General features: G+C 38.9%; 2 protein-coding genes across 2 annotated transcripts in view; one reads left to right on the top strand and one right to left on the bottom strand.

The window, feature by feature from the left end:
- The window catches only part of LOC103511262 (protein peste), a 39,172-nt gene extending 26,530 nt beyond the window's left edge, over positions 1–12,642 (bottom strand). The window contains exons 1-2 of the mRNA XM_026825075.1: positions 12,634–12,642; positions 9,760–9,920 (exon numbers count right to left, since the gene is read on the bottom strand). Coding sequence (XP_026680876.1) covers positions 9,760–9,920; positions 12,634–12,642 — 170 coding nt within the window. The remainder of the gene's footprint in view (positions 1–9,759; positions 9,921–12,633) is intronic.
- A 2,881-nt stretch (positions 12,643–15,523) lies between these two features.
- LOC103511261 (dnaJ homolog subfamily B member 1-like) lies at positions 15,524–16,321 on the top strand. Its single transcript, XM_008475979.2, has one exon. It carries the CDS (start codon positions 15,524–15,526, stop codon positions 16,235–16,237), a length of 714 nt encoding a protein of 237 aa, XP_008474201.1. The 3' UTR covers positions 16,238–16,321.
- Positions 16,322–17,287: the final 966 nt, after the last annotated feature.

Here is a 17,287-nt window from a genome sequence, read left to right as displayed (position 1 = left end):
TTTATGGATAATTATATTTAAAACTTTTTATGAGATTCACATAACTAATGACACATTTTTATGACGGTTTACGAGGTCTGTATTTATAACAGATTAACTTGGATTACATAAGGAAAAAATCCGACAGCAACTGATTACGTGAGAAACAAAAGGCTAAGAGACGCTTGGAAGGTAACCACTAGGCGAGGTTTAACACCGGAGGCGTTCTCTACCACCTAGCCGTTAGAGCTCTAATATGTATTACGAATTACAAGAGCTCTAATATTACGAATTGCGAGTGCCCTTCTTCTTATTTTTCTTCTTCTTCTTCTTCTTCTTCTCACACCGGAGGCGTTCTCTACCACCTAGCCGTTAGAGCTCTAATATGTATTACGAATTACAAGAGCTCTAATATTACGAATTGCGAGTGTCCTTCTTCTTCTTCTTCTTCTTTTTCTTCTTCTTCTTCTTCCTCTACTTTTCCCATGTTCAGACGGGGGTGGCGTTTTTCGCCAGTCTCTCAATCAGCCCTAGCCAGGTGATTGCTTTCGGCTGACATTTGGTTTTGACTACATAATTTTTACGAGTGGATACCCTTAGCACTCAACCTTTGCTATTTATACATACACATACCAGATAAACCTGGCAACATTTTTTTTTTTTTTTTTTTGCTCGGACTAATTTATACCTCGTGATTGTGACGTCATCTATCCGTGATATTCGTTAAATGAGCTAATACCTAATATGCAAGTAATAGAGTATTCTATTCTATTCTAATAGAGTAAGAGTATACTGGTATGTTTATATATGTATGGATATTATAGTCATGAATACATGGAGGGATTCATATGGGCTATCATTAATGACAATTATCATTGCATTCATTGCTGGCTATCCACATTAAAATGGACGTCAAGCAAAGAAATCTAATTTGCCAAATCGCTCTTTTATGTGCACACTTTTCCAAAAGCAATTTTCATATTATTACTATTTTTCCTTTTTTCTCGAATTGAAAAGTAATATTATTACTATTTTTCTCGAATTGAAAAGTGTTAAAGCTACTAACCTACGTCAGCAAAAACGTCACTTTTCCAATAAATTGTTCGCAGGTTCAAAGGTCGCGAGAGCCAAGGTCAATAGGAAACCAAATTTGTACATCATGACGTAACAAAAATCGCCCCTTCATTAAAGATGGGTAGGAATTAATTAGCTTTGTCCATTCATTAAGGATATTAATTGGCTTCGTCCATAATCGAAATGATGTATGGAAGAATGAAAGTTGAAAAGTGTTAAAGCTACTAACCTACGTCAGCAAAAACGTCACTTTTCCAATAAATTGTTCGCGGGTTCAAAGGTCGCGAGAGCCAAGGTCAATAAGAAACCAAATTTGTACATCATGACGTAACAAAAATCGCCCCTTCATTAAAGATGGGTAGGAATTAACTAGCTTTGTCCATTCATTAAGGATATTAATTGGCTTCGTCCATAATCGAAATGATGTAGGTATGGAAGAAAGAAAATTCACCCCTTTAAAGATAGAGGTAGACATTAATTGACTTTGTCCATCAACAAAATGGATGAGCATAAAAAAGCAACAATAGAAGTAGAAGAAGCAGGAGGAGGAGGAGGAGATGAAGAAGAGGAAGACATTAATTGACTTTGTCCATCAACAAAATGGATGAGCATAAAAAAGCAACAATAGAAGTAGAAGAAGCAGGAGGAGGAGGAGGAGGAGGAGGAAGAGGAGGAGATGAAGAAGAGGAATGAGGAGGAGGAAGGAGGAGGAGGAGGAGCAGAAGAAGACTAAGACGTATACGAAAAAGACGAAGCAGCAGGAGTTGGAAAAGAAGAAGAAGAAGAAGAAGAAGAAGAAGCTGAAGAAGAAGACTCCTCGTCTTATAAATTGTTCGCGGGTTCAAAGGTCGCGAGAGCCAAGGTCAATAAGAAACCAATTTTGTACATCATGAATCATGACGTAACAAAAATCGCCCCTTCATTAAAGATATTAATTGGCTTTGTCCATAATCGAAATGATGTATGGAAGAAAGAAAAATTACCCCTTCATGAAAGATAGGTAGATGGTATTAATTGACTTTGTCCATCAACAAAATAATGAGCGTAAAAACAGTAACTATAGAAGTAGGTAGACATTAATTGACTTTGTCCATCAACAAAATGGATGAGCATAAAAAAGCAACAATAGAAGTAGAAGAAGCAGGAGGAGGAGGAAGAGGAGGAGATGAAGAAGAGGAAGGAGGAGGAGGAAGGAGGAAGAGGAGCAGAAGAAGACTAAGACGTATACGAAAAAGACGAAGCAGCAGGAGTTGGAAAAGAAGAAGAAGCTGAAGACTCCTCGTCTTCTTCTTATAGAAAAATGAAAAATACCACCAGTAGCATAGCAAACAAATGACCACGGAGGAGCAGAAGAAGACTAAGACGTATACGAAAAAGACGAAGCAGCAGGAGTTGGAAAAGAAGAAGAAGAAGAAGAAGAAGAAGAAGAAGAAGAAGAAGCTGAAGAAGAAGACTCCTCGTCTTCTTCTTATAGAAAAATGAAAAATACCACCAGTAGCATAGCAAACAAATGACCATGCTGAAAACATGGCAAATAACATGACCATAATATGAATGATCGATGACTCTTAACACGTCCATTAATGACCATTAACATGACCAATGACCATTAACATGACCATGATACATTGGTTTTCGAAAAATTCAAAGTCATTCCGGAGCGGAGTACGGAACTGGGAAAATCCAGACAAGGAATCTTCTTTGTTTTCCGATGAATAATTGACCGAACGAAAAAACGTCTCAGTTTTTTAACTCGATGATTTTTCATTTTTGTCTATCCATTTGTTTGTCTGTTTAACGCTCATTGGTCCCTTTCCTTTATTATTACAATAGTAATAAAAAGGTATAAGGGACGGACTATTGTATTCGCTTCGGTGTCTGTCACTCTGTCGGTCTGTCGGTCGGTCTGTCTGTCCCCATAGAAGGACTTATCCAAACCTGGTCGACCTATATATCAAATTAGAGGTCTTTTTACCAGGAACACGAAAATGGTGGGGGATTTTTTTCACATTTTGCTAGAACTTGTGAGTACTTACATTCCTAGCTAGAACTTGTGAGTACTTGGATTCCTAGCTGAGTAATGCGGATTTATGGCTGTTGTTTGTCCAGCGAAGGTTAAAAGTTCTGTACTTGGTAATAGACATGTCAGGCAGTGGCTATTGTGGCCAGTTATTATGTCGCGGTAATTGGCGAGGGAGTCTACGCATTGTCTAATGATCTAATCATGATTGATTGAGACACCTGACGTCCTGACACCTTAGAATAAATACCGCAGGTAGCCGCGTCTCAGAGCTAGCAGAATCTCTACTTGACAAGTTGACACTCTGCCGCAGGGCCGCGACAGCAGCGATTTATTACTTGCCTAGCATGAAAAGAGGACTAAGGAGTCCCTTTAGCAATGTAATTATACACTGGATAACTGGCAACATTGTAATTACTAGATGCTTATGATTTTGATTCAATAATTTGATATCGCACAGAAGCCTAGTGGTTGGATGTCAAAAGTAAGGAATAACCCACCTAATTTAATTGAAATCTATAGTTTTTTTTTTCGTCAGCCGAGTAGAGAGAAATAGAAGGAGAAGAAAAGGAAGAGGGAGACTGAGATTTTTTTCTTTTTTTGAAAAGGTTCGATAGAGGGAACTGTAACTGCTAAGGTCTTATCGTCCCAAAAGCGAAGCGAGAAGGAAGTAGGACCGTTAGACTGTTCACTGTACAGTCATATTTCCTAGAATCAGGTATATTTCCAGAGACCGGGAAAGCCGGGAACTCATTTATACATATGAACGTGACTTGGCTTACTTTACAGTTACTGTGAAAATACCCCAGCACATTAGTGTCAAACAGAGTCACTATAAACTTCCCTAGATGACTGACTGTACATATTTCCCGGAACCTTTAAGTCCAATCGGAAATCAAGCAAAGAAATCTAATTTGCCAAATCGCTCTTTTATGTGCACACTTTTCCAAAAGCAATTTTCATATTATTACGAAGGAAGACAGGATAAGAGAAAGCCAGCCTTTCCGAGAACGAACCTTATCGGTTAAGAATAAAATCCGCCCCGGGTGGGAATTGAACTCGCGACCTAGCCCTAACAAGGCAGACGCGCTAACCTCTAAGCAAAATAGGCTGACAGTTCGTGTAAGGTCTTTCCAGAGGGCAATGTGTTCCTCATGCTTGAGCAATTGTCTTTCTGCGGCTGACATTTGGTTTTGACTACATAATTTTTACGAGTGGATACCCTTAGCACTCAACCTTTGCTATTTATACATAAATATACCAGATATACCTGGCAAAGAAAATTTCAGGCTGGTATGCTCCCAGTATAAATAAGCTCGATTATTGTTTGAGCAGTATAAATAAGCACTATTATTATTTGAGCAGTATAAAATAAATAAGCACTATTATTATTTGAGCAGTACAACCTGGCAAGGAAAATTTCAGGCTGGTATGCTCCCAGTATAAATAAGCTCTATTATTGTTTGAGCAGTATAAATAAGCACTATTATTTGAGCAGTATAAATAAGCACTATTATTATTTGAGCAGTATAAATAAGCCCAGTCTTCCTTCTTCTATTTTCTCACTTACTAGCAGGAACTAATTATCGCTTACTCTGAACAAGGGTACTTCTGATTTGAGTGCCACTAAATTCCTTAGTGTCTCTATTATTGTTTGAGCAGTATAAATAAGCACTATTATTATTTGAGCAGTATAAATAAGCACTATAATTTGAGCAGTATAAATAAGCCCAGTCTTCCTTCTTCTATTTTCTCACTTACTGGCAGGAACTAATTATCGCGCATTCTGAACAAGGGTACTTCTGATTTGAGTGCCACTAAATTCCTTAGTGTTAGGACCAAGGCTAAGGAGATTATTGGATATATTTTAAGTATGAGCGGTCATATTGCCACTCCTGTCTCAAGAGTCGTTACAATGGAAATTATCATCATCCCTTCTTCTTTTTCATCTTCCTTTTTTCCTTCATCTTCGTCGTCGTCTCCTTCTTCTTCTTTTATTCCCCTTCTTTTTCGTGGTCGTCTTCATCTTCTTTCTCTTCTACTCATTCTTCTTCGTAATCTCCCATTCCTGCTTCTTCTTCCTCCTCCTCCTCCTCCTCCTCTTCTTTTTCCTCGTCCTAAGGAGATTATAGGATATATTTTAAGTATGAGCGGTCATATTGCCACTCCTGTCTCAAGAGTCGTTACAATGGAAATTATCATCATCATCCCTTCTTCTTTTTCATCTTCCTTTTTTCCTTCATCTTCGTCGTCGTCTCCTTCTTCTTCTTCTTTTATTCCCCTTCTTTTTCGTGGTTGTCTTCATCTTCTTTCTCTTCTACTCATTCTTCTTCGTAATCTCCCATTCCTGCTTCTTCTTCTTCTTCCTCCTCCTCTTCTTCTTCCTCGTCCTCCGAGTCGTTACAATGGAAATTATCATCATCCCTTCTTCTTTTTCATCTTCCTTTTTTCCTTCATCTTCGTCGTCGTCTCCTTCTTCTTCACTTCTTTTATTCCCCTTCTTTTTTGTGGTCGTCTTCATCTTCTTTCTCTTCTGCTCATTCTTCTTCGTAATCTCCCTTTCCTGCTTCTTCTTCCTCCTCCTCTTTTTCTTCTTCCTCGTCATCTTCTTCTTTTTGATCTTCCGTCTCTTCATGTTCTTCATTCGCCTAGTTCTTCCTTTTCTAGGAACTGATTTCTTCTTTTACCTCATCTAGTATTATTATAATTGCTTGCTGTTTACTTTTATAGCACATTAGACTCTTTTTGATCTTCCGTCTCTTCATGTTCTTCATTCGCCTAGTTCTTCCTTTTCTAGGAACTGATTTCTTCTTTTACCTCATCTAGTAGGTATTATTATAATTGCTTGGTGTTTACTTTTATAGCACATTAGACTACTGGTACTGGTGCTCATTAGAATAGGTCAGAGGTTCCTAAACTTGCACGACGAAAGTTGGGTGCTGCCAAACGGCAAAAATATAATTAGGCTTGTCTCACATTCGACGTGTAGACAAGCGACTTTAAGTAGGGCGTAGCCCTGCAAAACCAAACTTACCAAACCTATGAAAATGATACAGTCTATAGAGTATAGAGGAAGTCTATCATTTTCATAGGTTTGGTATTGTAGAATTTGCAGCGGATTACAAGCTACTCAAAGTCATCCGTCTACGCGTCCAATATGAGACGGGCCTTAGCGTAGACGCGCGACTTTCAGTAGCGCATCTCCTTATTCCAAATCAGCGGCGCGGCAATATCGCGCCACAGGCCCCGATGGATACTCCGCGCTTTGAGCAATTTTCACGGTCTACGCCGAGCAGGTTTGGTAACCACCGTTACAATCGGGAAATTCACACCAAGTACCTATCGATGTGTAGAACCTGAGAGTACTTACATTTCTAGCTAGAACTTGTGAGTACTTACATTCCTAGCTAGAACTTGTGAGTACTTGGATTCCTAGCTGAGTAATGCGGATTTATGGCTGTTGTTCGTCCAGCGAAGGTTAAAAGTTCTGTACTTGGTAATAGACATGTCAGGCAGTGGCCATTGTGGCCAGTTATTATGTCGCGGTAATTGGCGAGGGAGTCTACGCATTGTCTAATGATCTAATCATGATTGATTGAGACACCTGACGTCCTGACACCTTAGAATAAATACCGCAGGTAGCCGCGTCTCAGAGCTAGCAGAATCTCTACTTGACAAGTTGACACTCTGCCGCAGGGCCGCGACAGCAGCGATTTATTACTTGCCTAGCATGAAAGAGGACTAAGGAGTCCCTTTAGCCCAGAAGGAGTCCCTTTAGGTAGGACCGTTAGACTGTTCACTGTACAGTCATATTTCCTAGAATCAGGTATATTTCCAGAGACCGGGAAAGCCGGGAACTCATTTATATGAACGTGACTTGGCTTACTTTACAGTTACTGTGAAAATACCCCAGTACATTAGTGTCAAACAGAGTCACTATAAACTTCCCTAGATGACTGACTGTACATATTTCCCGGAACCTTTAATTCCAATCGGGCACATCAGGCATTTGCGAAGTAAACAGAAGGGTTCGATCCCAGCCAAGGTATGGAATTTATATTAATCTATTTAAGAATTCGATCAGGGAGACCTGACAAGCGGAGCTGTTCAGGCATATCTGTCAGGTCTACCTGAGAGTGAGTGGCTGGCCTAAGGGTTGGGTTATAGAAAACGCCCCCGGTACAGCGTTAACCTCGAATATTATTATCATTATTAATTATTTTTATAGAACCTGTGACTCCGGCTTAGCCATGACTTCCCCAGTGCATTATGTGAACGTGAGTCCACGTGCAGTTCCCGGAACTCAAGTGTGAACGCGCCCTAACAATGACACAAGTCACGTGTTACATCTCGCGCGTTATGCCAGCCACTCACTACCAGGTAGACCTGATCAGGTGTCAGGTTTACCTGATAGTGTGTGTGTGCTCATCAGGTATCAGGTAGACCTGACATTCTGGTCTTTTCAGCCGTACCTGTCAGGTCTACCTGATAGAGTGTGTGCTCATCAGGTATCAGGTAGACCTGACATTCAGATCGTTCGAGTCCAAGTCAAGTCATAAAATTTATCTAAGTGTAATAATTGGGGAACGATATTTGTGACAAGCAATTTAGAGTATGCTTAACACAATTAAAAATTCTCTAATTTAAGTTATACTATGAAAATAACGCGAAATTCGACTAAATTGTTGCTTATTGCATACACAGAAACATGTACATGTATGTCTGTCTGTTACGACTCTTATGCCACGCTGATCCCGTACAAAGGACGGGTCAACCACTAGTCTATTAATATTATCAAACCTGTGGAATCGAACCCGGGACAGTTGGTTGTTATATAAGACCAAGACGTAGAGTGCAATAGTCTCGAACCAAAACAACCAGCTACTCATAATATTAACATTGGCACCAAATTTGGCTCAAGTTTAGAATGACACTGACCCAGCACATATAATGGTAGAATATTGGTCTAGAAAAAATAAATAAATAATAATAATCAGGATGGTCGTGTAAAAAATTGTCTTTTTTTACAGTCTGTGAAAGGAAAATAGAGATTGACCAATTGAAAAATATAAAATTTGATCAAGCAAAAGGTTATTTTGCGAACGTAAAGAACAAAGCAACCAGAGTGTTCCATAGTTAGAAAGACAAACTTGACACAATACAAAATAATTCACACCAATAGAAAGATAATTAATATTAACCCAACAATAGAAAAAGAAGAAAAAATTCACTACATAACCTTACATAATATTGAGCTTTTTAATAAATCTAAAAAGACACCAAAAAACCATCTCACACCCAAGAAAAACCCCACATCTGCCGAAAATCACTAAAAAATTCCCCTCTAGTTGTATTTTCTGTGCGTCCACCCTGTACGAACATTTCACATCGGCAATTCGGCACAATATTGGTCGAATCGATGTGAGTGAGTTCACAATATCGGTCAACGGTCAGTCACACATGTGTCAAGACTATGTGTACAACTGTATTAATATTGAAATTTGAGATATCACTATCATTTCAGAAGACGTTATAATTATCTACATCTACTATCATTTCGGAAGACGTGACAGTCATGAGAATTGACCAATCAGAGGCGAGCACATGGCGAAATACTATGACTAGGTGTGTGGAATGATCAATGGCCGACCAAACTGTCAAATGGCCAAGATTTGAAGAAAAAAATAATAAAATAAAAATAGACACTAAGAATGCTTTTGACACACTTCAAAGGCTTCGGGCAAGTTTAAAGGGCAAATGGATCTGAAGCTGCAGTTGGCAAAGCCTGGTGATTCTGGTCATCAACTATACATAACTATGTATTTCATAAACTATACATATCTACTCAGATATTTTCTTATAAGCCCAATTGGGCCTTTCCGAGCTTCTCAGAGAACCCTTTTCCTGATTGAAATTTACAGTTTAGGTACCTACTGAATGATTTGTCAGACAAGATTATTCAGATCGAATACTGGTGACGTTTCTAGGGTAATAGCCCGATAACCAAAGCAGATCCAGAAACCGATACACTGCTATCATAAAGTCAGACAGAAAATAAACGAGGAGAGTAGGATGACATTGAAAGAAACCGGAGATATGATGACAGAATATGGTGGAGAGGTTTTGTCCATCGACCCAAGTCAGTAGATCGGAATGATATGGTTATGTACGTATGTCATCAATCCCTTTGAATTTTTAAACAACAACAAATAGCTTTGACCCAAATTTATCAAAATTCGAAGAGAGTTGGTATTGGTATTGGTAAAGGTAGGGCCAAACGCCCTTGGTCACTGCGACCCCCGGGCGGGAATCGAACCCGCGGCCTAGCGCTTACAAGGCAGACGCACTACCAACTAAGCTAACTAGGCTGGCCTTTGAATTTTTAAACAACAACAAATAGCTTTGACCCAAATTTATCAAAATTCGAAGAGAGTTGGTATTGGTATTAGTAAAGCTAGGGCCATCGGCTTTAATAAACGCCCTTGGTCACTGCGACCTGTGACATTCCCTTTATTTTTTCCTAGAAGAGCCCTAGACTTCTTACCAAGGCCAGGGTTCTTTTAGGACTGATTTCTTTGACTTCTTTAGGTGTTATGATCATCCTTGAGAAGTATATCAGTCGTTTGTGAGAGGCAACACCACATTCGAAGAGAGGAGTTAGTAAAAGAAAGTAAAAAGTCACTTACCTATACACAAAGGGCCCGACCTCACTGAGCTGGGGCTTCTCGTTGTTGTGCATAAACCCGTCCGGATTCGTAACATTGAAAATAAACACTTTAGTCAGTCTTAGAACGCCGGGCTTCTGCCAGTAGTGATAGCTGAGCGTCCCGTTCCAAAGTCTTAAATTCTGAAACCCAGGGAAAAAGGGGACAAGGAATTAGATAAAAGAATAAATGAGAAGTTGAAATATAATATAAAAAAAAAAAAAAAAAAAAAAAAAAAAAAAAAATACAGAAAATCCTAGTGTCATCCAGAATACCAAATACATAGGTCTACCGCTCTACCAAGTTTCAAGTCAATCGGTCCAGTAAAAAGTAGCTCAAAAGTTGATTGCAAGAATCACGCCCAACGTTGCTTAACTTCAGTGATCCATCGGAAACTGATGCATTCAACATGCTATCGCCGAAGGCTATTAAAGAAGGAAGCGAAGAGGTGCCACACGTGTACTCACGAGAGACGAAAAAAATCCCCAGAAATTTCACAATAAATTCGGTTTTATTAGACAAACAGGTTTGTAGACTTGGCTTTGGTTCGAGAAATCGTTTAATAGACAATCTGAAAATCAGCTTAGCACGTATAGCAATAGCTTAAAACAATCTCCTTAGTAAATGTGTAACTGCCTATAAAGATAAAAAGCTAGTCAAGTACGAGTAGAAGCAGTCAACAATAGACGGTCAAAAATCAAATCATTTTCGTTCTCATTACAATAGCGTCATCTTCATCAGTCAATAAGGCATTGAAAACCTCAAACCTAGCAGCTAGAGATTGTCTACTCCCCTAAAATGGGACATACCTACATTGGTGGAAGAGCTCCTTAAGGTCCTTAAGGAGAACCCTGCCATCACTATTTACAATAGCGTCATCTTCATCAGTCAATAAGGCATTGAAAACCTCAGACCTAGCAGCTAGAGATTGTCTACTCCCCTAAAATGGGACATGCTTTGGTGGAAGAGCTCCTTCAGGAAAACGCTGCCACTATTTATGATGCCACTATTTATGACCATAAAAAAGTTGTTAATTTAAATAAAACTAGACTTATGGCTAATTTGACTAAAAGTAGGCGCATTCTCATTACTAACTAGATATGTAACTAACATGTGTAATATGTTAATTTAAATAAAACTAGACTTATGGCTAATTTGACTAAAAGTAGGCGCATTCTCATTATTAACTAGATATGTAACTAACATGTGTAATATGTGTATGTCCTTTCTAAAGTTGTACAATATGAATCTAAAGAGGTCTGTACTCTGTGCCATTATGCAATTTGGACCAGATTACAACCAGATGCATATCTTGGTTTGTGTTTCAAGCTGTTTCATTTTGAAGATTAAAACACCTACATGTGATGACTATCTAGAATGCAAGGACTTCTGAGTCCTGGTTTTGTTTGGGGTTCTAATGGCTGGATAATGGCTTTTCGCTATATAATATGTGTATGTCCTTTCTAAAGTTGTACAATATGAATCTAAAGAGGTCTGTACTCTGTGCCATTATGCAATTTGGACCAGATTACGACCAGATGCATATCTTGGTTTATGTTTCAAGCTGTTTCACTTTGAAGATTAAAACACCTACATGTGATGACTATCTAGAATGCAAGGACTTCTGAGTCCTGGTTTTGTTTGAGGTTCTAATGGCTGGATTTTGGCTTTTCGCTATGAATAATTGGTAAAGGACCAGGCCCTTATTCAAACATCACTGACGCATAATTAGAACTGTGCAAAAGAATGAATGCGTGTCAAAAATCTCGTTCTTCTATTTATACACCTTGCTAAATTTGACATGGTCTCAAACCACCGGCTTCTAGATCCGAAGTCCGCCACGCTAACCACCACTGAGCTTGGTAATATATTGAGCCGTATTTTATTATGTGACTTAGATTCAACATTGGACCAGGCCCTTATTCAAACATCACTGACGCATAATTAGAACTGTGCAGAAGAATGAATGCTTGTCAAAAATCTCGTTCTTCTATTTATACACCTTGCTAAATTTGACATGATCTCAAACCACCGGCTTCTAGATCCGAAGTCCGCTGCGCTAACCACCATTGAGCTTGGTAATATATTGAGCCGTATTTTATTATGTGACTTATATTCAACATGTTATGTAAACTCCAAACACACTCACCAAAATACTCACAAACGGCACAGACCATGCCTGGCAACATCCGAAAACAGAAATCATAATCCACTTCATTCATTAGCTATTCAAACCCATTAGCAACAATCCTATGAACCGGATTTTCATGCTCAAGACTGATTTACCGCAAGCTATGTTAGCAGATTTCATCTCCTAATCTTTAACAAAGGTAACAACTACTTTAAGAATTACTGTCGCAGGATTGCCACTACAGATTAACTCAGGATCTTTTAGTCCCGAAAATGAAGCGCGAAGGAAGACCAGGATATGAGAAAGAGAGCCATTCTGAGAAACCTTATCAGTTATTTGTTTAGGATAAAATCCGCCCCGGGCGGGAATTTATCCTGTGATCTAGCTTTTACAAGGTAGGGCCGCTACCGTCCAAGTTTACTAGGCTGACCTTCTTCGGTCTGTGGTAGTTAAGGAACTTTTCAGTTTCATTCTGACAGTATTCACAATGAAACATGGTACCTGGTTACCTACCCACTTATACGTAGGTATGTTCCATTCTATTTTCATTGAAAACAAGGGTCAGAAATTCAAGAATTGAAAGACAGTTGAAGTGGCATAACCCAACCATTGCCCTCAGGCAGGGCCAAAACTACTGCTACCCTTCCATTTTGATTGTTAGGTCGTTAGGATTCCATAATGTGTCGTCCGACCTCGAACTTCTGAACCCTAGATTGTAAACCCACCTTGACCATCTATGTAGGACTGAGGTCCATCTGCCGTCAAATTTTATTAAATTTAATAATTTCCAAGATAGAGATAGGTATACCAAAGTAAATTGTATGACTGAGGTCCATCTGCCGTCAAATTTTATTAAATTTAATAATTTCCAAGATAGAGATAGGTATACCAAAGTAAATTGTAATCTGTTAGCTGTTACTATGTAGTTACTAGGTATCTATTCTAGAATTCTTATTATTTTTTATTATCTACCTATTCCACCTGTCTACTCTGTGGATAAGACTATTTTACCTATCTTGATAAGACTGAAAGAAAAAGCTCATACTCAGAGTTAGTTAGGTACCTATTAGTGACATAATAGTAATTTATGGATAATAGCTATGTCTTATAACTATGTTGTTCAATAAATGGGGTTAGAGATACTTTAAGGTCGTTCTATTCCGAGATAGATACGTCAAATACCTTCATAAGTGGTTTATTTAGTGGTTTCAACGGTTTCCAGCCAGAGTTTAGCGGTTAATTAGTGGAAATGTGATGCTGAGCAAACGTTTTATTCTAATTAGAATGGAAATGGCAAAGTTTTCGGTCTTTGGTTCCATTCTAGAAGCGAAGCAAATATTTTTCGTAATTTTGGTCAAAATCCATAGCTAGACAAAATCCATAGGTCGAGTGGGATTACCGTCCAATTTAGCGGTTAATTAGTGGAAATGTGATGCTGAGCAAACGTTTTATTCTAATTAGAATGGAAATGGCAAAGTGTTTGGTCTTTGGTTCGATTCTAGAAGCGAAGCAAATATTTTTGGTAATTTTGGTCAAAATCCATAGCTAGACAAAATCCATAGGTCGAGTGGGATTACCGTCCAAATAATGACTAAATTGGACCTGTTGACTCAGCCTCATGAGAACAATTGAAAAGCTAACATAGATCCCAGTCAAATGGGAGAGTGGTTCCTCAATATTAACCATCAACACTTATATATTTATTTCGTAAATATTTAGACTGCGGGAGTAAAGGGACTTTTCAGTCTCATTCTGGCAGGATAAACAAGGTATATTCTATTCTATTCTATTCTATTCTAAATTGGACCTGTTGACTCAGCCTCATGAGAACAATTGAAAAGGTAACATAGATCCCAGTCAAATGGGAAAGTGGTTCCTCAATATTACCCATCAACACATATATTTATTTTGTAAATAAAGTTTGGTCCAATTGTTTAATAATAAGAACACCTATCCAACACATTAGAATCAGGGGGCTAAACAAATCGATTCTTGAACAAATTGAACTCTCCACATAGCAAGTACCAAGCATAATTAGCACATGTACTTGGAGTAAGACAGGAAATGTGAAGAAACCAAGAAACACACACAGAGAAAAGAGAGAAGACATAAAGAATACAAAGATTAAGGTCAAAACTATGGATAAAATAGACACAACAGACACAGAGAGTACGGAAAGAAATTCGATAAACGATAATAACCAAGTAACCAATGTGATAAATGCAATCAGGAAATATGTGATGAAATGAGTGGGAGGCTTGGCGAAATAAAAATATTGGCGAAACCTTCTCGCCCAAAGATTAATTCTACACAAAGGAAATAAGAGGAAACTGTGTTAAGTGATGGCAAAACATTGTTATAACCAGGGGTCAAACTAAAATCCGGGTTCCCAAAGAGGAAACCCGGATGACTTGCCCTGTGGTCGAAAGAATCGTGGGCATGAATTTTATGTTCAATAGGAAGTTAAATCATTACTAAAAGGATTCCTATTTTCAATTTTCTTCTACAATCTAGATAAAAGTCAATCGGGACTAAAAAATAGTATGTTAGTACATAGATACTTACATATACATAGATATAGAGGTTGAGCAAAAAAAAAAAAAAAAAAAAAATCGTCTACGTCGCTATGTGCATTCTTTCTCTTCACTTTTCTCTGAAATTCTCCGAGAATTTGTCGACAATTATCTAAATCGGTTGTGTCCGCCTGGGAAATTCCGGAGTAATTTTCTCAGGTCGCCAATAATCCAGTGGCACTTGTACAATTGACCAGATCGGGTAATGTATTTGACCTCTCGTCCTGGCTCGGTGATTTCGTGGCAAAACAAACAAGTTGCGGGTATACCCCTGATCACATTCTTTTCTTTAACCCGCTTGTGACTTGGAATATTTGATTGGGTTAATGTTAATTGTGTTAAGCTGGCTAAGCATGTACTGAAAAAAAAAAAAAAATCGTCTAAAATGTAGACCTGACATTCTGGTCTTTTCAGCCGTACCTGTCAGGTCTACCTGATAGAGTGTGTGCTCATCAGGTATCAGGTAGACCTGACATTCAGATCTTTTCAGCCGTACCTGTCAGGTCTACCTGATAGTGTGTGTGCTCAGCAGGTGAAAGTGTATGGGAAATTAAAAGCAACCCTGCTTATACATACGAGCTTTTAGATCAGAATAAATGGTGCAATGCTTTAGATCTTTAGAACACAAAGAATTTTCCCTGATTTTTAATTTGGTAGGTACTCGTAGATTTTCATTGGGTCTACAGAAGAAGGCGTAGAGGGGAGCTGAAGAGCGAGTTATATGTAAAACATAGGATCTGACTCATTGACTAAGTAGCCTCGTGAAAAGAGTGGTTCTTTTGAATAACTCACTCACTCTTTAGACATCTGCCATCTGTAATATCTCCCACAGACACACTGGGTTTGCATCGGGTTAACGCAATTACTCGAGCGTATCGACACTATGTTTGACTCTGAGTAAGTTCTCAACAACTAGAGAAATGAAAACTGTCCACGATCGCTCTAACTATCTTGTTAAGGATAACAACATTATCAACTACTTTAAGAATTACTGTCGCAGGATTGCCACTACAGATTAACTCAGGATCTTTTAGTCCCGAAAATGAAGCGCGAAGGAAGACAGGATATGAGAAAGAGAGCCATTCTGAGAAACCTACAAGGAGAAAAAGGTTCTAAACAGGACATCACCTTGTCATCTAATCAACAGGTACATACTGTTGTAGTTTCCCTGGAGGAACTATATAGGGGTTGTGTGAAGTTACTGACCGTCCCTGTACAGGAAATTGACCCGTGCAGTGTACAGCTGAACATTATCAACACGAGTAAAATCGTTCACATCAAAATCAAGCCGGGTCTGCCCGAACACACCGTGTTCAAATTCTCAAAGGAGCCGCTCGAATATTCGACATCTTCCGAAGTTATCGTCATCACCAAAGATAAACCTCACGATGTGTTCTGGCGAGAAGGCGCAGACTTACACATGAAGAAGAACGTTTCCTTGAAGGAAGCTCTGACAGGATTCTCCTTCACAGTCACTACGCTGGACGATAGGATCCTGCACATACCCATCACAGATCTGACCACTTGCAACCAAAGCATGAAAGTCATCAAGTCAGAAGGGATGCCCCATGTAGAGGAACCACATCTCAGAGGAGACCTGTTCATACATCTGTCCATTGACTATCCGAAATTCCTCTCGCCAGATCTAAGGAAAACCTTGTCAACTCTACTAGATGAGGACAAAGGCAAAAATAACACCACGAGGCAGATTTTGGACAGCAAATTGAAATCCAAAGCTGGCAACTTGGACTTCTGACAGAATGGGTTAAACTTGATCTATTTCTGATAATTATCGTGAATACAAAATACACTTCTTACTTTCCTTCTTACCCTTTGAGAATTTGACACTTTGTAGAATCAGTAAGCTCTGACAAAAAGTTACAAAAAACCCAAAGATATCCCAATTGCTAAAGTTAATAATCCTAAAACTATGACTGCAAGCCGACCTGTGAACAGAAAGGAAAATATTTGGGATTAGATAGGTTGCAATATGCAATAAACATGGGTCTTTGATACTTATCCTTCTTCTCATGGGCAAATCAAATAATATATCTAGGTAGGCACATAACACAAATAACATAGGATTATAGGCGAAGTCAATACGGAGAGAATCATTCTTCGAAGATATATCATAATGGGGATGGAGTTTGGCAGCTACAGTCAACTCAAGAGGGCGGCGATGGATCGACAGTATTGGTTACAACGATAAGGCATTGCCTTTAGTTATTGATTACCGAGAGAATCAGTGGTCCTACTCATACGAAGTAATTGGAGCTTTTGATCTGTTCAGATCCGGCACAAAAGACAAGGACCAGATAGGAAATTTAGGAAAAACAAGTTTGGAGAAACTGTTTCGTAAGGCTAAAAACAAAATGGGGAGGAAAGGATAGATCTTTATGATCTCAGCTACATGGGGTTTGGGTCAGCAAACCGTTTGAATTCATCGCTTCCCTCTGCAAGCTCGATGCTCTCTGCTCTCCGCTCCACTAGTAAAGGGGCTTTTCAGCCCTATTCCGAAAGTACCTGGGAATAATTCACTCTATTTTTAGCCCCAGACTACCCTCAAGACAACCCCGATTGACCAAATTCCCAGTCACATCAAACCATTTGTCATCGAGTGAAGACCAATGTTTACACATTGCAGTGTCCTTGTCAGCGCGAACAGATTTCAAAATTGCACAACTTTCAAGCGAGTGCCATTTCAGAGACATTAACGATTTATTGATATGTCTATAATAGTCACTTCATCAGTCCTGCTGAGAACGAAGATATATGTAAGCCAAACAATAAGAATTAACCGGGTGGT

Source organism: Diaphorina citri, unplaced genomic scaffold (genome assembly GCF_000475195.1).
Source record: "Diaphorina citri unplaced genomic scaffold, Diaci psyllid genome assembly version 1.1 scaffold694, whole genome shotgun sequence".
NCBI lineage: Eukaryota > Metazoa > Arthropoda > Insecta > Hemiptera > Psyllidae > Diaphorina > Diaphorina citri.
The sequence above is the reverse complement of the archived record's forward strand: the minus strand, read 5'-3'. Positions and strand labels throughout refer to the sequence as shown.